This window comes from Amblyomma maculatum, chromosome 10, assembly GCF_055883805.1.
Source record: "Amblyomma maculatum isolate TAMU_Amacu chromosome 10, ASM5588380v1, whole genome shotgun sequence".
NCBI lineage: Eukaryota > Metazoa > Arthropoda > Arachnida > Ixodida > Ixodidae > Amblyomma > Amblyomma maculatum.
This window is the reverse complement of record NC_139353.1, coordinates 144,844,919-144,870,006: the sequence shown is the minus strand read 5'-3', so window position 1 is coordinate 144,870,006 and position 25,088 is coordinate 144,844,919. Positions and strand designations below refer to the sequence as shown.

The 25,088-nt window shown below is 46.8% G+C and overlaps 1 protein-coding gene across 2 annotated transcripts in view; it reads left to right on the top strand.

The window, feature by feature from the left end:
- The window catches only part of LOC146177634 (uncharacterized), a 130,502-nt gene that overhangs the window by 63,135 nt on the left and 42,279 nt on the right, over window positions 1–25,088 (top strand). The window contains exons 5-8 of one of the 2 annotated variants that reach the window (XM_084580524.1): window positions 7,122–7,172; window positions 11,795–11,821; window positions 12,196–12,269; window positions 23,946–24,035. In XM_084580524.1, coding sequence (XP_084436650.1) covers window positions 7,122–7,172; window positions 11,795–11,821; window positions 12,196–12,269; window positions 23,946–24,035 — 242 coding nt within the window. The remainder of the gene's footprint in view (window positions 1–7,121; window positions 7,173–11,794; window positions 11,822–12,195; window positions 12,270–23,945; window positions 24,036–25,088) is intronic. The other variant, XM_084580525.1, reaches the window with a different exon arrangement.

Genomic DNA, 25,088 nt, shown 5'->3' with positions numbered 1-25,088 from the left:
ATCTTGCTAAGTAACTCAGGGGATGAGCTGCTAAGATTGATTTAGTAAAAGTAGAAATGTAGATAAGTGACTTGTTGGGCGAATTGATTGGCCATTCTTAAAACAGCGCTAGAAACACGGACAAATAGGAAGACAAACACATATTGCGCTTACAAATCAATATGCAGAAGACTAAGGTAATGTTCAACAGCCTCGGGACGGAAAAGCAGTTTACGTTAGGTGGCGAAGCACTAGAAGTAGTAGGCGAATATATCTACTTTGGACAGGTAGTAACAGCAGATCCGGACCATGAAAAGAAAATAACAAGGATAATAAGAAAGGCATGGTGCGCATTTGGCAAGTACTCGCAGATTTTGAGTAGCAGCTTACCGGTATCGCTATCGGGAAAAGTATAGAACAGTTGCATCTTACCTGTACTCACCTATGGGGCTGAAACATGGAGGCTAACGAAGAGGGCTCAACTTAAATTGAGGACAACGCAGAGGGTTATGGAAAGAAAAAGGTTGGGGTAACGTTAAGAAATAGGAAACGTGCAGAGTGGGTGAAATAAATAACTCGAGTTACTAACATTCAGTGGAAATCAAGAAGAAGAAATAGGCATGGGCAAGACATGTGTTGCGAAGAGAGGATAAGCGATGGTTGCTTAGGGAAACAAACTGGATTTCAAGCGAAGGAAGGCGTAGCAGGGGCGCCGAAAGTTAGGGAGGCGGAGAGATGAAAAACGTTTGCAGTGGTCAAGTGGATGCGGCTATCACAGGACCGTGTTAATTGGAGGAATATGGAAGAGGCCTTCTCCCTGCAGTGAGTATACTCAGGCTGGCGATGATGACTAATTTTCCTTCATTACAATTTTAGAAACATACCGACGCGTTACACATGCACCACAGAGATCCAGGATTTTGGGACAGCTTTTATATGAGGAGTCACTGGGGTAGATTATAACTTCGGGTTTTTCATAGCTTGATGGCAATGCTGAAAACATCATAGACGTTACAGGAGGGCGATCATAAACTTTATTGTCGTCGACAAAAGTAGCCTAATGCTTCTGAGGTACAGCCCATCACTTAGCATGGAGCTCATGGCAATCGGTGACTTCTAAGGCCTATGCCATGGCCTAGATCTAGGCCTCAGAGCCGGACCAAAATAATATTGCCTCCCACTGGTCTGGGTTCGAGAACTGCAAAACTGGAGGAGAACGGGTCTCAGGGCAAGCCCACAGTATGTGGGAGAGAGATGTTGCCCATACAGTTACAGGAAGGGAAGTGGACCTAATGGTATATACGAGCATGTACCGCGCGTTTCGGGAAGACGTTCATTTGGAGTTGCCTACATGCAACCTCTTGGCGTTTGGTTAAGGAAATGCGCCCGGAGAGATAGGGATATCTACCTAAAATGTAATGTATGGTGATCTCATAAAATATAACTATACGATATCTCGCCGTCCGCAGAAAGGGTGCCGCCACGGTCCAGTCGACAAATCCTCGGGCGTAATTATGGGCCGCCTTTCTCTGTATGATATCAGTCACCAAGACTCTGGTGAGCTGCATCTGGCAAAGGAAGAGGTTGGTGGAGTGGATAAGGGATAGAGTTGCGGGGGGGGGGGGGGGGTACGGCTCTTCTGTTTAGCTTCCTTGATAGATGGTTTCTGCTAGGGAGGAGGCCATCGTCAAGGCTATAGCCGTCCGTCGTCCTCTTCAGACAATCTGACAGGAATCGAGCAGGCTACTAACGACCTTTCATGGTGGTTTAGTACCGCAAGTGAAAGTATCGTAATCGGGGTACTCACTTGCATGACAAGAATTTCTTTGTAAAGTTTAATCCGCGGGTAAATAATGATGCAAAAAAAAAACACAATCGAATATGTTTTATGAAAAATATTGTCACGGACAACAGGGCTAGATGTAACTAAGACGACGGGACGAAGCTGTGCCAGCAGGCAAAGTTCGGCGCATAGCACGCGAGTCAACTTCAGTGTCCTCTTCTTCCAGGCGCAGCAAGAACATGAGGACACCAGGTGGCATTACTCCCCCTCTTAAAAAGGAAACAGGGGACAGAGCGCGAGGTAAGGTGTCCTACGCGACAACGAAACAAGCGCATAGCGCACTACCGCGTGAAATAGGGCTTCATGCGGACAACGTGCACGACCTCGGAGCGTGGTTGCCGACGCGAGGGCTGCACAGTACCCACTGGAAGAACTTCGTATGTTACTTCCGTGGCTCGGCGCAGAACTTCGTAAGGTCCGAAGTAACGGGAAATCAGTTTATCACACGAGCCGGGCCAACGCACCGGGATTCACACCTAAACTTTCTCTCCGCGATGGTAGGCGACGTGTCGATGAAGGAGGTTGTAGCGGCGTGCATCCGTGCCCTGCTGTTGCTGAATGTGAATGCGGGCAAGTTGACGTGCTTCCTCAGCGCGCTAAGCAAACTGTACGGCGTCTGGCGTGAGTGGATGATCATCTGTGCAGTTCGGAAGCATAGCATCTAACATCGTCTGAACGTCACGTCCGTAGACTAGGCGAAATGGTGTAAAACGCGTCGTCTCTTGGGTGGCCGTGTTGTAGGCATATGTGATGTAGGGGAGAATTTCATCCCAGTTTTTGTGCTGCGAGTCTATGTACATTGCGATCATGTCGGCGATGGTTTTGTTGAGTCTCTCCATGAGGCCATTCGTCTGCGGGTGATATGCAGTAGTGTTTCGGTGGCTGGTTTGACTAAGCTCGAGCACGTCGTGCATGAGCTGTGCCGTAAACGCGGTGCCTCGATCGGTTACGACTAGGGACGGTGCGCCGTGACGCAACACGATTTGCTGCATAAAGAATTGAGCGATCTCAATTGATGTGCCCCACTGCACTGCCTTGGTTTCCGCATAACGTGTGAGATAGTCGGTCGCGACTATAATCCATTTGTTACCCTTCGATGACAGCGAAAATGGGCCCAGTAGGTCGATGCCGACTTGGTCAAATGGCGTCCGAGGGGGAATAATAGGTTGGAGCAAACCCGCGGGTTTGAGAGGAGGTACCTTTCGACGTTGACACTCGCGGCAGCCTCTGACGTAGCGATGGACGGCGTCAGAAAGTTTAGGCCTTTAATAGGCTTGACGAACTCGAGCGAGTGTGCGTGCAAAGCCCAAGTGGCCGGAGGTGGGCTCATTGTGGCAAGCAAAAAGGATATCGTCGCCAAGGTGGCCGGCACGACAAGGAGGTGCGCTCGATCAACAGTGCTGGAGTTTTTCTTGAATAAAACGCCATTCCGAAGACAGAATGCAGATAGGTGCCTTCCAAACTGGCGGGGGACGTCAGCGGCGCGACCCTCCAGATATTCAATGACAGGTCGAAGGTCTGGGTCAGCTCGCTGTCGGGTCATTATGTCTGAGGCATTCACTAGTCTAAGAAAACCTCTGTCATCCGTGACGTTATCGACAAATCCGACGGGTGCCCGGGAGAGCGCGTCAGCATCTTCGTGCTTCTGACCAGATTTGTACACAATGGAATAATCAAATTCTTGAAGGCGAAGGCTCCATCGTGCTAAGCGCCCCGATGGGTCACGAAGATTGGCCAGCCAGCACAAAGAATGGTGGCCAGTAACGACTTTAAACGCGCGGCCATAGAGGTAAGGCCTAAATTTCATAGTTGCCCACACAACTGCGAGGTACTCCTTTTCCGTAGTGGAATAATTTGTTTCAGAGCGGGAGGGCGTGCGGCTGGCATACGCAATGACCCTTTCCACGCCAGCTTGGTGTTGAACGAGTACAGCGCCAAGGCCTATGTTGCTGGCGTCGATGTGAACTTCGGTGGCAGCGTCTTCATCAAAGTGCGCAAGAACAGGGGTAGTTTGCAGTCGTCTGCGTTGCTCCGCAAAAGCCTCCTGTTGCTCGGCGGCCCACACGAACCGTGTATCATTCCGCGTGAGGCGGGTGAGGGGTGCGGCTATCTTGGAAAAGTCGGCGATGAAGCGACGGTAGAACGCACACAAACCCAGGAAACGTTTTAAACTCCTCTTCGTGGCAGGAACGGGAAATTTGGCGACAGCGGCAGTTTTGTCGGGGTCTGGCCTAACGCCTGCGGCACTCACAAGATGACCAAGAAACTTCAACTCTTTGTAGCCAACGTGGCACTTCTAGGGCTTAAGCGTCACGTCAGCTGACCGGAGGGCATCTAATACTGCTCGAAGGCGTTCAAGGTGTTCTCCAAAGGTTTCAGAGAACACGGCAACGTCGTCGAGATAAACTAAACAGATTTGCCATTTGAAGCCGGCGAGAACGGTGTCCATCATGCGCTGAAAAGTAGCCGGCGCTGAACATAGGCCGAATTACAGCACTTTAAACTCATACAGTCCATCTTGGGTAATAAAAGCTGTTTTTTCGCGGTCCCGCTCATCGACCTCAATCTGCCAGTACCCGCTCTTCAAGTCAATGGAGGAGAAGTACTGGGCGCGACCAAGCTTGCGAGCGAATCGTCGATACGGGGCAGCGGGTAGACGTCTTTTTTTGTGATGTCGTTCAACTTTCGATAATCAACACAGAGGCGAAGGGTGCCATCCTTTTTTTTTTACAAGCACGACAGGGGAAAACCACGGACTGTTGGAGGGTTGGATGACACCATCACGAAGCATCTCCTGAACCTGTGTGTGAATCGCTTCACGTTCCGTCGTTGAGATGCGGTATGGCTGCTAGCGTATAGGGCGGGCATCGTCGGGAGTAATTATACGGTGCTTCCCAAGAGGAGTCTGCCGAATTTTCGATGACGTCGCGAAACAAGCACTGTATTTTAGAAGGAGAGAACGCAGGTCGTGCTGCTGTGTTTCCGAAAGATCTGTACTAATATCCAGACGATCAAGGGATGGGCGCACATTTTCAACTTCTCCGAACGTAAAATATTCAGAAAGGTCCGCAAAGGCGTCGGCGAATGCGATTGCGGTAGCGTGGAAAAGATGGCGGGGCTCGTTCGTGAAGTTAGTCACCAGGAGCTCAGATCGGTCGTTACGGAGATGGATGAGACTGCGCCGAGGTGATGCCGTGGGTGAGCAAAACGAACTGATTGCCCTCAGCGACCGCCGTTCCGTCACGCAGTTCATTGCAGTTAACAGTCACAAAAACACTGGAACGTGGCGGAATAGAAACGCTCTCGGCGGAAATTCGAAGAAGGACGTGGCTTTGGCGGTCTGTGGTGTCAGTATCATCAGCTTTCTCGGTCGAAAAGGTCACGGTACGCTTCCGGAGATCGATAATGGCCCCATACTCCCGGAGAATATCGACACCAAGGATACAGTCGCGGGAGCAGTCAGGTATTACAAGGCAGCTGACAACAAACGTGGAGTTGCGAATTTGGACTCTCGCCGTGCACTGACCGCTCGGAGTTACGACATGCCCGCCAGCGGTTCGAATCTGCGTGCTAGAGCATGGCGTCATTACTTTTTTTGAAGCGCCGCTAGCTTCCCGCTTAAAATCGAAAAACCAGCACCAGTGTCTACCAATGCGCTAACCTTACAGCCGTCGAGGACCACGGGTATATCCAGCGAGAGTCTATCTTCACGTGTACGAACTGTCGTCGGGGCCGTCAAGTCGCGGTCGCTCACAGGTAGTGTTGTCGGGGGGTCTTCGTCGCGTAGATTTGAAGCGGCCTCGCCCCCTGAGGTCGCTGTCTTTAGTTTTCCCGGCTCGCATTAAACGGCCGTCGCTGCGCCATCCAGGAGGAGCTGGGCTGCGAGGATGGTCGGCGTGGAGACGGAGATCGTGACTGTCGTCTAGACGTTGGCGCCATGCGCTGCTGGGCTACGTAGTCCTCAATATCCCGGGTTCGGTGGCCTAAAGGAGGGCTACGCATGTCGATGAGGAAACCCTTCAGTCCCAGTTGTCGATATGGGCACTGTCGATACAGGTGGCCAGGTTCTCCGCAGTGGAAGCACAGGCGCTGCCGATTTGGGGCACGCCACAGGTCTGCCTTTCGCTGGGGTGGTCGGCGGTTGTCGATGTACGGCTCGGGGTGGGCTGAATACAGTGAGCCTTGGTCGGGTGGCGGTAATTGTGTGGAATCAGTTGGGGACGTCACAAGATGTCCGTATATGTTGGCCGACAGGACTCGGTGGAAAAGGATGGTGGGTTAGGAGATAGTACCGAAGGCAGAAATGCTTGCTGAAGCTCTTCTCGGACAATACTAGCGCTGGAGCCGACCATCGGCTGGGGAGCACCGAAGAGCGTCTGGAGCTCTTCACGCAAAATGGAGCGCATGATGTCGCGAAGAAGATCAGGACTAGCCCCGAAGGCCGAATGCGGCTCCGTGAGCGAAGCGGCGAGTACCGGCCTGTCGTAGGTCGTAGACCACTGCTGGAGCATCCTTTACATCGTGATTGCCTCCGAAAAAAACTCGGCAACTGTGCTCGGCGGATTGCGCACGAGCCCAGCGAACAGTTCCTTAACGCCGTGCATGAGATGGCGTACATTTTTCTCTTCGGGCATGGCCGGGTCAGATCGTCGGAACAGCCTAGTCATGTCCTCCATGTACATGGTTATGGTCTCGTTCGGCATCAGTATGCGAGAGCGTAAAGCCCTTTCCCCTCGTTCTCGGCGATCCGGGCTGGTGTAGGTGTCCAGGATGCAGCGGCAGAACTCCCGCCACGATGTTAGGGCGCCTTCGCGATTCTCGTACCAAGTACGAGCGCCATCTTCCAGGCTAAAGAAGACGTTCCTCAGCTTCGCGACGTCGTCCCACTGATCAAATGCGGCGACCCGTTCAGACTGGGCGAGCCAGTCTTCGACCTTTTCCGTCTGACAGCCGTGGAAAGCCTTAGGCAGTCGTGGGTTCTGGAGAGTGTAATACGTTGGAGAGTGTAATACAGGTCGAGGGACGGCTGCGGTGGTGAATTCCTACGGCCCGTGCTCAGGTCGTAGGCCTAGGTTCCTCCGGCTAGCGTGGTGAACAGGAGTGTCAATTGGCACAGGACCTGAATCCTGGGTATGCGGAGAAGTGCGGAACATATACTAGGATCGATACCCAGCACCTCCACTAAAATATGTCACGGACAACAGGGCTAGACGTGACTAAGACGACGGGACGACGCTGTACCAGCAGGCAAAGTTCGGCGCACAGCACGCGAGTCAACTTCAGTGTTCTCTTATTCCAGGCGCAGCAAGAACATGGGGACACCAGGTGGCAATATTTTGAGAGAATACAGGTATCTTGAATAATTTTATGAACATATTCTTGTAAATGACCTAAGCTTGAGATACATAAGAATGGTTTGCTTCTGAAATTTTAACATGCGCACATAATGAGGGAGTGGCTAAAAAATTAGAGGGTTGTTGCTGTTGTGGCTGTAGGAAGAAGGAGAGGAAAGTGCATGGGCCTGCTACTAGCTCTGTAGCTGACCCACCCCCGCTGCCTTGTGGCTGTAGGAAGAAAAAGAAAATGCACGGGCCTGCTACTGGCTCTGTAGCTGAGCCACCTCCGCTGCCTCGTTCGTGCGGGGAGATGAGAAAAATAGACAAAGAAAAAAAAGAAGAGGGAGAGAATGGCGCGCGCCGCAACAACAGCCGTCGTCCACCACCGAAACGGTGGCGGGTGCAATGACGGCTTACTACAGATAAAAATTCTCTTGCAGGCTAGCCCCCGCCGCGAGCGGTGGTGACCTACCTGTCCCAGCCCCATCAGGGGCGTGTACCCCGCCGCAAGCGGCGTTGACCTACCGTCCCGGCCTCTTATTGAGGAACTACTACCCTCCACCACCTCTCCTTCCCCTCCGCTGCCTCGTGCAGACAAAAGAAAGAAAGTAGAGTAGAAAGAAAAAGGAGAGAAAGAGTGCGCCGCAATAGCCGTCGTCCACCACCTAAGGGGTGTCGGGTGCAATGATGGCCTACAACAGATAAAAATCGACGGCTGGCTAGCTCCCACCGCAAACGGCGTTAACCTACCGTCCCAGCCCCGTAGGGCTAGAAACAGCCACCCTTCACTCTAATATGTCTCTTAAGAAGAGAACGGCAAAAGCTACCTTTCCTCTCCTAACATTTGCCTCTCATCATTGGTCCCTTATCGGCGTTCGTTGCAGTGCTACATATGATTAGTTTACAGGAAAAGAAAGGCGCAGTATATATCACACTTTCTCCGCCAAGTGTGTTTGGACGGTACCCAATCGCTCTTGTCGCGTGGAGTTCCTTGGCACGTGTTCAAGTGTTGCATTGAAAACGGCAGGAACGCTAGACAAAAACCTCTCACGAAATTACGCCGGTAGCCCTTGACTACGGCTCCCCTTTCTCTCTATCCACTTTCACTCCCACCTTCATTCGTTCCCTTACGGCGCGGTTCAGGTGTCCACAGAGCAAGTGTGACAGATACTGCGCCTTTCCCTTCCTGTGCACCAATTATTTATTTATTTATTTTATTATTTCGCGAAATATGACAGATTTCACGCTCAAATCTCGAACACAACTCTCGCGCACGGAATTTCGTTCCATGAGCCTAGAAAGGCCTTCGCCTTAAAAACTAAATATGTGCTGTTTAACGCAAACGGGCTTATGTCCCCCACATGGTGACTACGTCGATATCTTGTCCGATTAAGGCCTCAAGGGCGTGAGGGACGGCCCACAGTTGGCCTTTGAGGCTGAGCTGCTCAGGGCGGCCGACCGCCTCATCAATATTCTTTAGGGATTTACGCCATTCAGTTGGGCCTTACATTCTCTGAATATGCGTGTTAAGCGTTGCTACTTCTGTTTTGCACACGTTGCTGTGGTTCTTGTTATATATTTCGCGGTAGATCTTGTTATTTGCAGCGGGTTGGGGACATGCGTGTTTGGTTGTAATTGCCTCAAGGAGACTCTTGTGTTTGATGGAAAAACAGCGCAACAGACGAACACAACAGCAAAAGAACACAAGACGAGCGCTGACTCACAACTAAAAGTTTATTAAGAGGGGACGCAATATATGGGAAAAAGAATAAACACGTTGGAACGCTTGAACCTGGAACGTCTTAAAGCAGGTGTCAATAAGGCGAAAGGCCTCAATTTGAAAACTTTCTTTTCAGCAAAGACGCACAAAGAAGGCATGCCGTTTCGAGCTATTGTGACTGAGAGGAGTACATGGCAGTATGAAATTTCAGGGTATCTGCAGACACATTTGGCGTCCTTGGCTATTAAAGACCCATTCAGAGCTCGGAACTGTGAGGGTGTGGTAAATTTTCTTCGGAATGATAATCCAAGGTCGTGCACGGTGTTTAATGTAGATGTGGTACATTTGTTTTATTTTCCCCGTAGTGAATTGATGAATGCTGTTTTAGAATATATACCGCTGTATAATGATGATGAACAGTTTATTAGACGGTGTGGCATTTCTGTATCTAGCTTCCTCGAGTTGCTCTCTTTGTACCTGAAGGCTATGTTCGTTGAATGGGAAGGAAAGTTCTATACCCAAAGAGCGGGTGTTTGCATCGGATCTAGGGTAGCGCCTGTGCTGAGATATTTTTTTGTCCTTTGTTGATCGTGGCATTGAAAAACACATGTCGGTCATGGCGCTGCGCATATTTCGTTATGTTGATGACTTCCTAATTTTTGTTGAAAAAACTAACTTTTCAAGGCGCATGACTGGTGTACTTAAATTGTTTAAAGAAAATGCTCTTGGTCTAACTTTCACCACTGATGTCACCAGTGATAGCAAGCTACAGTTTCTGGATCTGCGTTTGACTGTTCAGACAGGCCATATCCGCTGGGAATACCTCCCTAGGGTAGAGAAACCTTTGTTAAATATTAAATCGCATCACTCTTAGATAGTAAAAAAAAAGGAATTGTGGTCTCATCTTTGATGTCTGCTTTATCAAAATCATGTTAGCATAGGGTAATCAGCAGCTTCAATGATCAGATTGGAAGACTCAAGGCATCTGGCTACCCGGATGATGTTTTATTGTTGGGATGTAACAAGAGAGCCAAAAAGCTTAAAAGTCCAGCCTTGGTACCTTGTACGGAAAAAGGAATGGAAAGGAAAAAGTTTGCCGTTCTGCCTTATGTACACCGTCTGTCACACAATCTTAAAAATGTGGCACAACGATATGGCATAGAGGTTGTTTTTTCTGCACCTAAAAAACTTAAAAGTGTTTGTGCTATTTTGGAAAGAAAAGCTGAGCATCAGTACGAACATGAACCAACATGTGGGGTTAAGCATGAAACAAAGTATGTGCCGTGTGCTGAAGGTGTAGTCTAAAATCCCACTGTCATGTGGACAAGTGTACATTGGGCAGACGGGGCGGTGCATTAATACGCGTTTGAAAGAGCATGCAAATAACTTAGACGCTAACAAATCTACTAGGTAATCTCGTTGACCACGTCCGTGACTGCGAATCTTGTTATCCTTCACTGCACTGTTCTGATATCCTTTATAAACACCCGGCCCGCTTAACACGCGAGATAATGGAGGCCTACCACATGAGGAAAAAACTTGTGTGTTAGTAAGCCATCAATTTATCTACATGAAATTGAGATTGCGTGCCTGGATCCCACGTAGAATCACGTGTTTATTCTTTTTTCCATATATTGTGTTCCCTCTTCATAAACTTTCAGTTGTGACTCGGCGCTCGTCTTCTGTTCCTTCGCTGTCGTGTTCGTCTGTCGCGCTGTTTTTCCATCCAATATGTTCCACCAACTCGCCCGTTTGGCTATAGTGTTGAGACTCTTGTGATCTGCATAGTTTGCTGCTAGGCGGGTGCAGATCTGGCGGGCCACGTAGATGGCTTTGGTTAAGTAATTGATGCTCGTTGTCCTGTCTCCCCCTTTCTTCACCATGGCTCTCTCCGGCATGGTTTGCGAAAAATCGTGCGATGAGGTAAGCGACCTCGTTAAGGTAGGGAAAGTGCGCATAGACATCACCGACGTGTGAGATGATCCAAACTAGCTCGGCCTTGGTGTCCGGTGAGCATTTGATGCTCCTGATTATTCGCCAGGCTTCCACGAATATTCGCCCTTTCGTGTAATTCTTTATGACCATGCGCGAATTGCTGACAATGTCACGAATCGGCGAGAGCGATATATGTCAAGGAGTAATTACCTTGGAATAAATACGTATGCGGAACGTTCATCTTTTATAATAAGTTAGCTTTGGAAAGTCGCAAATCCGTTTATGAACGTAATCATTAAGTAAGGTATTAAAACAAGTAATTCTTAAAATTTCTAGAACTTTTGCTCCCGAAATTCGTCATGTGCTCACAAAAATATTTCTGATGGCCCCAAATCAAATAGGGCGCGTTTCTGTTCATTCACTGCGATTCCTACCAAGGAAATACCGGCGGGTACGCTTAGTGTTATCGGGATGGCAACTGTTATCCAAAAAATAAAAATCAGAAACTGTTTCAAGGCAAATTTCCACAATATTTGCTGTTGTAAAACACAATCACACTCATTAATTCGTGTTTTTCTCTCTTTGCTTTTATTTTTGTGGCCTAACATTTTATATAGTACAACAATGACGAAATATACAAGAAACAGGAATCACACTGTTTCTGGAATTGAATATTTGTAAATTTTATTAGCCACGGAGTTTTTATATCTTAAGCTGCACTTCTCAATATTTTAGGGCCAAAACAAATTATCACAGTCTAAATACTCTACTGAACAAAAACGCGTGGGCGCTTATAATTTTGCTTAACCACTGTACTGATTTACTAAGGTATTGATTATTTTGTTACACATAGGCAACCTTCTTCAATGTTTATTTGAATAGAAAACCAACGATCGCTTTAAACTTGTTGATTGGGCTATATACATAAACCGTGATAACCAACTCTGAAATTGGATTAAATTTGCCGTTGTATATTTTCAGGCAAACAAGAAACAAATTCATCCAACTGTGAGTAATATAAAATAAATATTATTACGTCTACTCAGTGTTTGCAGCAAGTGTAGATTTTTATTTCATTAAAAAAAGCATTTAGTTCTTTGCGCAGAAATGAAGACATGTGATGTTTGCGAATCATCACTTCTATAGAGAACGAACTACATCGACTCAGATAGGCTGCTGTCCAAAAGAGCTACTCATGATTTTAAGCTCTAGCAGAAAGACGTTTCGGGAACCACGTAAACTTTCAACATTATGAACCGACTAATGTATATGCCGCTTAGAACAAGAAGTCACCTCCTTTTCACTTTAAAATTCACTTCGGCTTCTATTTACACTGTGAAACGTTCAGTTTTCCTCCATCGCATTATCTTTATATCTTACAGCAAAACAACTATGCGCATTTCTCTTCGAAAGGGGTCCGATTCTTATCCTTACCTGAAAGTCTCCTCTCTAGATGGTGAGTATGTTTACATGCATTCGATTCTTTAGTTCGTCCGCTGCAAAAAGAATTGCATCCCAAAATCACTTTTATTTTGTTAAGTAAAACATACAGAGGTTGCTTTTGGGTTGAAAATGACAGAAATCGGCCACAAATGTATAATGCTATTAATTATAAAGTCATCATCATCATCATCATCAGCCTGACTGTACCCACTGCAGGGCGAAGGCCTTTCCCATATTTCTCCACTTAACCCGGTTCTGTGCTAGCTGCTTCCACTTGACCCCTGCGAACTTCTTAATCTCATCCGCCCATCTAACTTTCTGCCGCCCCCTGCTACGCTCTCCTTCCCTTGGAATCCAGTTTGTTACCCTAAGCGACCATCGGTCATCCTCTCTTCGCACTACGTGTCCTGCCCATGTCCATTTATTCTTCTTAACTTCCACCAGAATGTCGGTAATTTGAGTTATTTCTCTGACCCACTCTGCACGCTTCCTTATATCTTAATGTTACCTCTACCATTTTTCGTTCCATAGCCCTCTGCGTTGTTCTCAACTTAAGTAGAACTCTCTTGGTTATCCTCCACATTTCAGCCCCATAGGTGAGTATAGGTAAGATGCAACTGTTGTATACTTTCCTCTTGAGCGACACCGGTAAGCTGCTAGTCATAACCTGCGTCCATCCCAATCTTATTCTTCTTGTTATTTCCTATTCATGGTCCGAATCTGCGGTTACTACCTGTCCTAAGTAGACATATTCGCCTACTACTTCCAGTACTTCGCTACCTAATGTAAACTGCTGTTCCTTCCCGAGGCTGCTGAACATTACCTTAGTCTTCTGATTATTGATTTTCAAGCCTACCTTTCTACTTTTCCTGTCTAGGTCATCAATCATTATTTGCAGTTCATCCCCCGAGTTGCTTAGCAAGGCAATGTCATCAGCAAATCGCAGATTACTGAGGTATTCTCCATCTACCCTTATCCCTAACTGCTCCCATTCCAAGTTTCTGAATACTTCCTCTAAGCAAGCTGTGAATAGTACTGGGGAGATTGTGCCTCCTTGCCTTACACCTTTCTTTATGGGAATTTTGTTACTTTCTTTATGCAGAACTATGGTTGCGGTGCAGCCACTATATATATCTTCCAGCACTTTCACGTACGGCTCGTCTGCCCCCTGATTTCGCAATGCCTGCATCACCGTCGAGGTTTCAACTGGGTCAAATGCTTTTTCATAATCAATGAATGCTATGTATAAGGGCTGGTTTTATTCCGAGCATTTTTCTGTCACCTGATTGATGGTATGGATATGATCGATAGTAGAGTACCGTTTCCGAAAACCTGCTTGATCCTTTGCGTGATTGCAGTCTAAGATTGTCCTGATTCTATTAGCGATTACCTCTGTAAATACCTTATACGTAACAGACAGTAAGCTGACAGTAAGCAGACAGTCCCCTTTCTTATGAATGAGGATAATGTTTGCATTCTTCCATGGTTCCGGTACCGTCGATGACACCAGGCACTGCGTATACATGGTGGCCAGTTGTTCTAGCACGATATCCCCCCCGTCCTTCAGCAAATCTTTAGTTATCTGATCCTCTCCAGCTGATTTCCCCCTTTTCATAGTTTCCAGTGCTTTCTTGACCTCGTCCTTCGTCACTGGTGGAACGTCTGACTGTTTTTCCCTACAGCCAATCTCATTACGGTCCTGACTACTTTGGCTACAGTAGAGATCTGTATAGAACTCCTGGGCTACTTTGACTATCTTGTCCATATTCGTGATGACGTTGCCCGCCTTGTCCCTTATCGCATACATCTGGTTTTTGCCTATGCCCAATTTCTTGTTTATTTCATTTCATTTCATTTTATTTGCTTAAAGGCCCCAGGAAGGGGCGTTACATAAGGGGTGGGAAACATAAAAACATTGTTAGTGTACATATTTTTTTACACTTTCAAAGAACTTTGATGAGCAGGTGATAACAGCGATGCCACCTGGGAGGCCGTTCCAGTCTGCGCACTGCGCTGGGAAAAAAGGAATTCGAAAAGGTAACGGTGCGTGACAATGGACGGGCGACGTGCAGGTGATGACTGGTGCGGGGTGATATGCGTGCTGGGGGAAGAATATAAGGGGCTGCCCGCATGGGACTGTTGAATATTTTATGGAATAAAGAAAGGCTTGAAGTTCGACGACGGAGAGATAGTGATGATAAAACTGAGGCTGTGTTTAGGGCAGAGACACTAACATCATAAGAATACAGGGCATGGATGAACCTGGCAGCGCGATTTTGAACGGACTGGAGAGAATTAATAAGGTAAGCTTGATGGGGATTGCAAATTGGTGACGCGAATTCCAGTTTAGACCTGACGAGTGAATTATAGGCTAAGAGTTTAACATGTTGAGGCGCGCCATGTAGAGGACGTTTTAAGAATCCTAATGTTTTATTGGCCAATGATATTGTGTTAGTTACATGCAAATTCCAAGAAAGATCACTAGAAAGTGTTACGCCTAATTATTTATACGACTGAACAGGTTGTAGGGGCACTCCAGAGATTGCGTAGGAAAAAATAAGAGGATTACGACGACGGTGGAAGGATAAAAGTTTACATTTATGTGGGTTAAGTTCCATTAGCCAGTGGTCACACCAGTTATGTACAGCATTAAGGTTATTTTGTGGTGTTGATTGATCAGTGAGACCAGTGATAGTACAATAAACTACACAATCGTCAGCAAACATGCGTATGTTAGAGGCTACATGTGTTGGTAGGTCATTAATGCATATAAGAAAAAGTAGGGGGCCAAGTACTGATCCCTGGGAAACCCCTGACGTCACCGGAAGGGTGTTAGACAACTTATTGTTAACAGTAACAAACTGGGAGCGATTAGTTAGAAACTCTTCAATCCATTTTAAAATGTTGGGGTGCAGATTTAATGGGGAAAGTTTTATCATTGAGCGTTTGTGGGGTAGTTTATCGAAGGATTTAGCAAAATCTAAAAATATGACGTCGGACTATTGATTAGAATCAAGGTTAATGCGCAGGTCATGCACGAAAATAGCCATTTTGGTTTCACAAGAGTAGCCCCTACGAAACCCATGCTGCGTGGGGTGAAAAAAGTTGTTAGAATCAAGGAAGGCCATGATATGGGTATAGATAACATGCTCCATGATTTTGCAGGGTACGCTGGGTAGAGACGTGGGGCGGTAATTTGATGGCGACTTCTTGTTACCTGATTTAAAGACTGAAACGACCTTCCCACGTTTCCAATCGTTGGGTAGTTGGCCTGTGAGTAGTGACTGCGTGAACAACAATGATAATAAAGACGCACATGTGTCTTTGATGTTTTTCAGTATTTTAGTGTTGATATTGTCGATACCTGCAGAAGATGACAGCTTCATGTCTTCTATCAATGATAAGATTCCTGCAGGAAAGAATATTAAGTAAGGGAGGCAATAAATGTCTGTTGTACAGGAAGAGGTGGATCACGTTCGTTAGTAAATACGGATGAAAACGCTTTATTAAATATATTGGCGCAGTCTGTATCAGAGGTTGTTTCACCTAACTCATCAGCGATTGAAATGGTACGCGCATGTTGTGGATTAATGACTTTCCAAAACTTCCGGGGGTTAGTGGTCAGCATTTTAGGTAAATCGGAATGAAAAAAGGTGCGTTTGGCTTCACGAATTTTCTTTAGGTATACTTTCTCGGCCTCGTAATACTTATTCCATGAGTTGTCAGTGTGTTGTTTTTTAGCTGAGCGGTAAAGGCGTTTTTTTTTTTCGTTTTAATGTGTTGGTGAACAATGGGTTTTGTTGGTTGTTTTGTACGGTCATTTTAGGAATAAATGTTTCAACCAATTCTTCAATTTTCCTTTTGAGTAGTGACCACTTGTCATGAACTGTTCTTTGGTTAAAGTTTGACTCAAAAAAAAAAGTTGGAACGCGCGAAGACCGTTATTAATGGCAGTATAGTTTCCCTTATCATATAGTTTAATTGTTTGCGAGAAAGGGGTTTAATGGTGAAACATGCATGTATTATTTTGTGATGATACCTGGATGATATGTGACAGATTTAACATAATCAGGACGGTCCGTCAATATGAGATCGAGGGTATTAGCGCAGTCATGGGTTACACAAGTTGGTTCGCATATTATTTGTACGAGGTTGAAATTAAGGCAAATATCCAGAAATTTATTAGCATCGCTGTTACCCATAGCTGTTAGAGCCTCCCAAGTGATGGTAGGAAAATTGAAATCGTCAAAGAGTAGAATTGTGGCATTGAGGTGCTTGATTCTGATTTCATTCAATGCATTGTTAAATTTACGAGGAAAATCTGAACTGTTATTAGGAGGGTTGTTGCAAACGCCAATGAGAACTAAGTGTGGTAAAGAGTGAAGTAAGATTCACAATATTTCGATATCTGATGACAAGTTAATGTATGTGCATGAAAGCTCCTGCCTAGTTGCAATGAGTACTCCCCCACCCCTCTTGTCTTAACGGTCTTTGCGGAAAAGACGAAAATTTGGAAAGACGAAACCGCTTAAAGGCTTCCCCCGTTCTTTACAGCATGCTCTATTTCCTCCATGTTATACTTCCTTATATCGGCCACCTTGTGTTTATTGATTAGCTTTGATATCTCGGCCAATTCGATCTGGTCTGTTGAATTGGAAGCTTTCATACTCTGGCGTTTCTTAATCAAATCTTTCGTCTCCTTAGACAGCTTACCGGTATGCCCTCTTACTATCCTACCGCTTACTTCTACCGCACACTCAGTAATGATATCTCTGAAAATGTTGTTCATTGCTTCTTGGGTAATATCGCCATCCTCGGTTAGAGCTGAATATCTATTCTGTAGCAAGATCCTGAATTCTTCTGCCCTCCCCCTCACCGCTAATTCGTTGATGGGTTTCTTTCTTACTAATCTGTTGCGTTCCTTCTTCAGATTTAAGCTAATTCGGGACCTCACCATCCTGTTGTCACTGCGTCGCACTTTCCCGATCACCTGTACATCTTGCATAATGGCGGGGGTTGAACACATTATAGGTCGATTTCATTTTTAGTCTCCCCGTTAAGACTTTTCCATGTCCATTTCCGGTTCTTCCGTTTGCTGAAGAAGGTATTCATGCTTAGTAAGTTATTGCGCTCTGCGAACTGAACTAGTAACTCCCCCCTGCTAATCATAGAATTAATGCCATAGTCACCTACTGCCTGGTCTCCTGCCTGTTTTTCCCTACCTTCGCATTGAAGTCGCCCATTAGTACAGTATACTGCGCCTTTACTTTTCGCATTGCCGAATCTACATCTTCGTAGAAGCTTTCAACTGCCTGGCCATCATAACTACATGCTGGCGCATAGGCCTGTACAACCTTCAGTTTATACCGCTTATTAGGCCTAATTACGATGCCTGCCACGCTCTCATTAATGCTATACAATTAATCTATATTACACGTTATGCACTTATTGACAAGGAAACCTACTTCTATTTGTCGCCTCTCTGGTAAGCCTCGATAACACAGTACATTCCCATCCTTCAGTACAGTATATGCCTCATTCGGCCTCCTAACCTCACTAAGCCCTATGACATCCCATTTCATACCTTCTAATTCTTCTAATAGTACTGCTAGGCTAGCTTCACTAGCTAGGGTTCTAGCGTTAAACGTTGCCAAGGTCAGTTTCCAATTGCGGCCTGTCCAGCGGAACCAGGCATTCTTAGCACCTCCTGCTGCGTCACAGGTCTGACCGCCGCCGTGGTCAGTTGTTCCGCAGCCGCTGGTGACTGAGGGCCGGGGTTTTGTGGAGCTTATCATGAGAGTTTGCGGCCAATTGCTGCACCAGGGTGGCCAACTCCTGTTCTGGTGAGGGAGTGCGTTGCCGGAGGTGTTCACCGGCATCAGGTCGCACCCCAAACCTGTTTATGCAATTCCATCGACACGCGGATTTTTTTTCTTTAATCCGGTGGAGAATTGCGCGGCACCGGGATTTGAGCCCCGGTCCTCTTGCATGCGAGGCGGATGTTCTACCGCTACGCCACCGCTTCTCATAATTATAAAATATTCATTCCTTGATGTTAGTAGACCCCAGATGACCTTGGTAGAAAAGAGGTGCTTTTCAAGCGAAGAAGCTCAACTAAATTTTAACCGGAATAAAATAAATGCAGTGCTGAACGAAACACTCCCATGTATGTCGCCATACACATATGAGCATACGGATAAAGTATGCATGTGTAGAGCCGGAATAGAAGAGGAAATCTACCGAGACAGGCCTAAAGCTAATCGAGCTAGCTACAATATTAAGTGAAAAGAAACATCGTGGCTTTGCATTGTCAACCGCGACATCAATTTTTTTTCTCAAGTTCGTAACCTTTATTCGAAATTAAAGTACGGTTGCAAAGAAAATGATGCAAGAAATGAGCGAAGGAGGTGCTGAGCGTCGAAACCCAGTGTTGTCTTGGATGAGGGTGGGATACACTGCAGGCATACTGGCCTCTTCTTACGCGCAAAGCCTTATGAGCTTGAACGCACCAGGGCCTTTATTGAAGTTGGCAGAAAACGTGATCATCGACTCATCAGCTTAATATGGGCGTTTTATACTGCTACTAAAATGGCGACAAATAAACCGTGTTTTCATTATACGTATAATCCCTTGGAAGAAGGCAGCAGAGCAGGTAACAATGACACAAAGCGCAAGAGGCACGCACACGCACACAAGGATGTTAACGACAAGAAAGAAGTTGGCTGCAGACGTGAAGAGAAGGAAGATGTGCGGTTTTCAGTTAATATAGTTGTCAGTGCAGTGTCAGTCTTTGTGTGCCTCTTGCGCTTTGTGTCGTTGTTACCTGCTGTGCTGGCTTCTTCCAAGAGATGTGTGACCAACTAGCTCATCGTTCGACTCTGTTAACGTATAATCCAACGCGACAGCGTAAACCCGTCCTCTCACTAAAATATCTGTCGTCAGCTTTGTGAGCAAAAAGTCACTGGCATGCCCCTTTATGTAGTAACTGACAGAGGATACGCTCTGGCACTGATTAGTCCACCAATTGTATGACCCAAAAAAAAACAACGTCACCCAACTGAGGAATTAGGAGCTGCACGCTCAAGTAGGTGCTGCTATATGGGAAGGTGGCAAAAGAATTTAGTTCTAGACCATTGGGTTCCTGGTGGGTCCATGCCACTAAATTTATAAATCTTGCACACAATATTCGCCAAATTACCCTGAATTGGAAGCTTTAGCTTTCAGCGCAAAGGTCGTTATCACTCCAGATTTGATTTTGTTTCAGAGAGCTCCCCGGTAGCACAGAGTTACGGGCCCATGTGACACGGGCAAACTGGGCATGGGGCTGCCGACATAAACTCTGAATTGGTCCCTCTTGTGGAGAGTGTGAGCAAAGTACGCTTAAAATTCCCACACCATTCCTAAATGGTCCCCTTGTAGGCAGTCCATCGGTTTCACCAGGCGGGGCCGCCCAAATGTTTCCAACAGCAAATACCTGCGAGCAATGCGGGGGACTACAATATGGCTAAGAGCGGGCCTCCCCACTATGCAATGTCAATGTAGAGCTCCGAGGGGACCGATTGCCGGAGTGTGCCGGCCTGCATCTAGCCCACAGAAGTCCCTTGCAGCATATACAAGGTCGGAGCCCTGGGTACTACACTGGCGAAGCTTGTGCACCCTCACTGCAAACTGCCTGCTAAAGCCCTGATCAGACCCGCAGCAGATGTATGTGAGCAAACGGTTAGTATACCCACATCAACCCACCATGCAGAAAATTCCAGGGCCACTGCATGGTCACCGGAGTTGGCGAAGCGTGGGCACTCCCACTCAACGGCTGCCCGTGTACTGCCCTAATAGGACATACAGCATCTACGTGTGGGCAAAGGGCTAGTATGCCCCCGTCTAACAGAAAAGTCATCGCACAAAGTGCTCAGCTCCGGACTAGGCAGTGTTCAAGCGAGGTCTAAACAATAAATGGGATGCCCGAAAAATACCTGTTTTGGTGCCACGTCACGAGCAAAGAAAAGGTAATCTACAATCTCACATTCAGCCCACCTCCATCCAGCACTCCAAATAAGCGGGCTAAGCTGTGGACTTCGCAACTTCAAGTGTGCAGGCTCGACTCCGCTTAATAACCTCTGGGTCCTTGTCACAAACTGCTCGTCGAATATATGCAATACGCAAACCATGGAGTCACAGGGTCGCTTCACTCGCTCGTCGGCCCACTCGACCTAAGCCAGGATTAGTAAATATTTATTTTTGTTAAGGTCGGTAAGCCTGTGCACGTTTCGCGTGTGGCAGTGTGTTGGCCATAAAGGACTCTATGAGTGATGATAATAACAATGCTTTTAATTGCTTGCAGGAAGAAACACAGCAAGGTAGAAATAAACAGGAGTAATAGAATCCAAAGCGTATGCAGAGAGTCTACATACGGGGATTATGGCGTAATTAAGGTCCGGCTCGATCGGGTGATCGTCGACACGGCACTAGGTTGAATGCGGCGGCCCAGTATGGTGAAACGGGCTCCTCGCATCTCCCAAACGAGCCACAGATGAACCGTTCGCTCCCTCCGCCTGTGTCTCAGCAACTGTGCTGCTTGCTTCCCTGCGCTCTCTTCGCTTTACGCATGCTCCGCTCAGACGATCGGTGCGGGCGACAGGGAAGGGAGACACGCTGATCGCAGCCTGAGCCCCCTTCCGTTTCACGTTCCAACTTTATTACACAGCATGATGCCAAGGCGTACTGCGCATCGCCAACACATATACGTACAGTCGTGAGCAAAGGTGCTATACAACACTCAGCCGGTGACGGAGCTCCGGGAAACTGCATCTAAATGCCCTCTAGTTACAACGACTGGGACAGCTACAGTGGCACAGGCATGTTGATAAAATGGGGCACCGTCACTATTGTCTCGATTTTAGATAGCTGTTTCTAGATGACCTTGCAATGCAAGTTTTCCGAACTCCGCCATCGGCTGAGTGTTGTATACCACTTTTGCTCACGACTGTACGTCTCAGTAGAAAGATTGTCGGTCTCTGACTGTCCCATACCAGCCATGCGCGTGCAAAAGCCTCATAAATGCCGAAAATTTTTATTTCCAATGCTCAAGCGACATGGGTGCCTTCCGTGCATTCGAGATTGAGGCCTAGTGATGTACAAGAACAAAGGCATGAAAATTAACGTGCCAGCTGCAGCTCGCTTTCTTACACAGTACAGGGTACAAGCTCTGCTCTAGCGTAGAAACCTAACAAAATCTGTTTCCACTATTAGCAGTACAGTTTATAATTTACCTTCATTTGGATATTTTTACCAAAAAATCATTCAGCAATATTTTTATATCTCTCAATGTAGGGACAAGTGTTGTAACCTATCAGTAGTATATACACGTGTCGTTTTCTCGCTATAGTGGCGGCGATCTCGCAAAGCAGCAACTGTCAGGACACATCGTCGTGTGTGGAACGTTTACACGCAATGCACAGGGCTTCGGCGATTTGCCTAATATCATCTTAATCTGAAGCGTCTAATGCGTGATGGTCCAATGGTTAGTGCACACGACTGCTGAACACGTACTCAATCCCGGCAGCGGCGGCCGCTTTTGAAATGGGTGCACAAAAGGCGCCCGCGTACTGCGCGATGTCGGTACACGTTCAGGAAGTCCCTGTGGTGGAAATTTCTGAGGTCTTCTAGTAAGGTGTTCTTCAAAGCCCGACCGGTTTCGGGACGTTGAGAAAAAGCGACGAACAATGGTAAAACTCTTGCGGCATAGGTAACTTTACGTACCGTACGCAAGAACCTTTCACAAATTAAACGTTAATGCCTTTACCATCAATTTTTAGATCTGCTATCTTGCGCTGGCCGCAGGCATGCGCCATGATTTAGGCAACATTTTGCAATTTCGACGTTCCAATAATCAGTGACAAGATTTCGGATAGTTGCCTCTGCCCCCATCCGACCTTAGCTGTCACGGCTTGAAGAGGCGGATCGTGTTGCAGTGGATAGAGTGAGCAAAGCTTTTCCTCCTGCACAAACACTCTCAGAGTCTCTCGCCCACTGATATATACAACTTAAACAGTATTTAGTCAGCTTCTTGCTGAAATAACAAGCTGAGAGAGACGTTTTACGATACGTAAACGTTCCTGAATTCCAGCGCAGGTACATGTGTACTCAGGTAGTCCACGCTTGCTCGGCTACATTAGGCAGGATACATACATCAGTGCCAAATATATTTTGCAACAGAAGCAACGTGCCTTCAAGTCAGGCATCAGAGCCGGTTAGAGCCACTGTAGACGACACATACGGAATGCACGTAAGGCGATTAAATCACCTTACACGAAGAAAACCTAACTTCTACTGCTGCAAGTATTAATTCCTCGTTCTTTTATGATTCTTAAAATTAATTTCGTTCTTCTTTCTTTACTCCTAGGGCATAGTTTCAAAAATCAGACTGTCATGTAGAGATAGCAAATATATGCCTGCATGGCTACGTATGGTGTCTGTGAAGGGTCGTTTATATATGTGACCATCAGCGCTCAATTTTTTCTTGTTAGTCGCACAGATAACTGCAGTGATGCTTGGCTAATCTGTGGCGCTAGCTTACTGACCTGTCTGTTTAAATTTTCACTCAAGCAAACTCATTTTTTGTAATTATTCTTTTATTGGATTTGGCATGTTTATTTATGTTTAAGCTGCAATACACAAAAGAGAGTGAGAGCGGGCTTGCTAGCGGACTTCGGATGGAAAAAAAGAGCGGGAAAAGTGCCCAAAAAAGTGAAGTGCTCACAAAAAGGACTCATCTTAGGCTTCCCGTAGAAGTCGCCTTTCGGCGGCGCGATGACCTGCGGAGAGCTGGGATTCCTGCGTGGAATGCAGAGTGGAAACCTTTGGATAATTAAGGTCCCATTTTTAAATTTTTAATTATTTTGCACCAATTTAGCGCGTTATTACATCTTTCGCTTACCGTTGAGCAAGGCGAAGCTCTCCTCTTCATCCGTTTCGGCTGCCCCTTTAGCGCGTTCTTCGTTTGCGTTCTAGCACTCGCCAAATCCCGATTTCCTTAATTTGTGCTTGTATTATTCGATAACTTATAAACCTGTTTCGCTCGAAAAGCCGTCGGCATAGCTGTAGTTTTCGGCAACGCGTAATGAAAGTAATCGGGAGCTGCTCAGCCCAGCCACCGCATTGATGCTGTCTTCGCTCGCTGTCTGTTCGCTGCCCACCCAGTGCCTCGCTATGGACGAATCAGGTCACCCGGAGTCGATGTACTCGAGATTGGGTACTCGCAGATATCGGAAAGTGCCTGATTATCCGTTGGACATTGCCGACCGTTGGAAGGATTTAGCAGTCCAAAGTGGGCAGCCGAAACCGATGAAGAGCGGAGGTTCGCCTTGCTCAACGGACAGCGAAAGATGAAATTAACAAGGCATGTCTACCGAGCTAAGCAGTGGCTTAACCAGCTTTCACTAAAGCTTTCGCTTGCATAAGCATGGTTAGCTGAGCTAAGCCGCCGCCGTATTTCTGTATGAATGTGCCGGCCTTGTTACGACTGCTTGCTATTAAAAGGCAATAATACAAAATTCCACAAGTGGTGTCTTTGACGTCGCCATATGGTGCGCTATATTGTTTAAACCACTGCTCAGTGTCCGCTCAAATCGCTGTCGAAACACCGGGAGCTTGCTTCCTCATATTGTGCTGACCTCCTATTTCCCACCAGAATTGTTTCCGTCCCTGGGGACTAAAATTCAGTATATAAGACAAGCTAAGCCCAAGACCTGCTTTGTCCTACAAGCAGCCTCCAACGAAGGTAAGTATGATCGCAATAACCTGCTTCCAACAATTGCACAAAACAATACACGTATATAGCTTGATGCACAGAACGAGAGTGCACTGCACTACAGATTCTACTGGAGCACTGTTATTCATCCGACAGGGGCGATTCAGTAGCCAGTGCGCTCTCTTATTTTAGAGGGCCCAGTCTCGGTAGAAACAGTCGTTTTTCAATGGGGCGAAACTCAGTGTAGGCGCTGTGAAATTTCAGCACGTAATAAACACAAGTATAGTCCTAAATTTATTTTATCTATTACCTAGTCTTTCTCACAGGCGGTGAGTTGCTTCAGTATCTTAAATTCGGTAAATTGCAATACACAGTCGTCATCAACGCTTTTTTTCTTCTAGCGACATTCGTGATATCAAGGGCACCCGTAACATTCTCGCATACACCCCCCCTCCCCCCTCGTGTGCCTGCCTTGCAAGCCCCTTATTTTACCTTGCAACACCTGGCTCGTTATCAACAACAGGATGAAGAACTTCAAGCCCGCTGTTCATCACGAGTATCATCCTTGCACCTACGACCTGTACGTTTTCCTGGCGCTCATCCTGGCGTCGACATTATATGTGGTGCGAACCTTGTCGCTGGAAACACGTGCCCTTATATTACGGTGCCTTTACGGCTCGCCCTTGCAATGATTTTCACTGCCTTCCTCATCCCGGTATCCGTGCCTCTCAGCGTCCCGTTGCGGAGCGTTTTTTCTTGCCTGTCCTCAAGGCCAACGTTGTCAATTGGACTCAGCTGTGTCTTGCCTATCAACGGTTCACACTACGTCCCACTATTACCACCCCTATAGGAAATCTCCAGCCGCTGCACTCTCATTTTTCAGGTTTTCACATCGACCCCGTTGGACCAATTTCATCTCCGTATGGTTACCACTATATGCTCACCATAATTGACCGCCTTACGCGCTGGCCGCAAACCACCCCTGTACCGAAGAAAACCGCGAAAACGGTTGTCTCCACACTCATTTCCTCTTGGATCGCCCATTTCAGCGTTCTAGCAGATTTCGACACCGACAGAGATCGT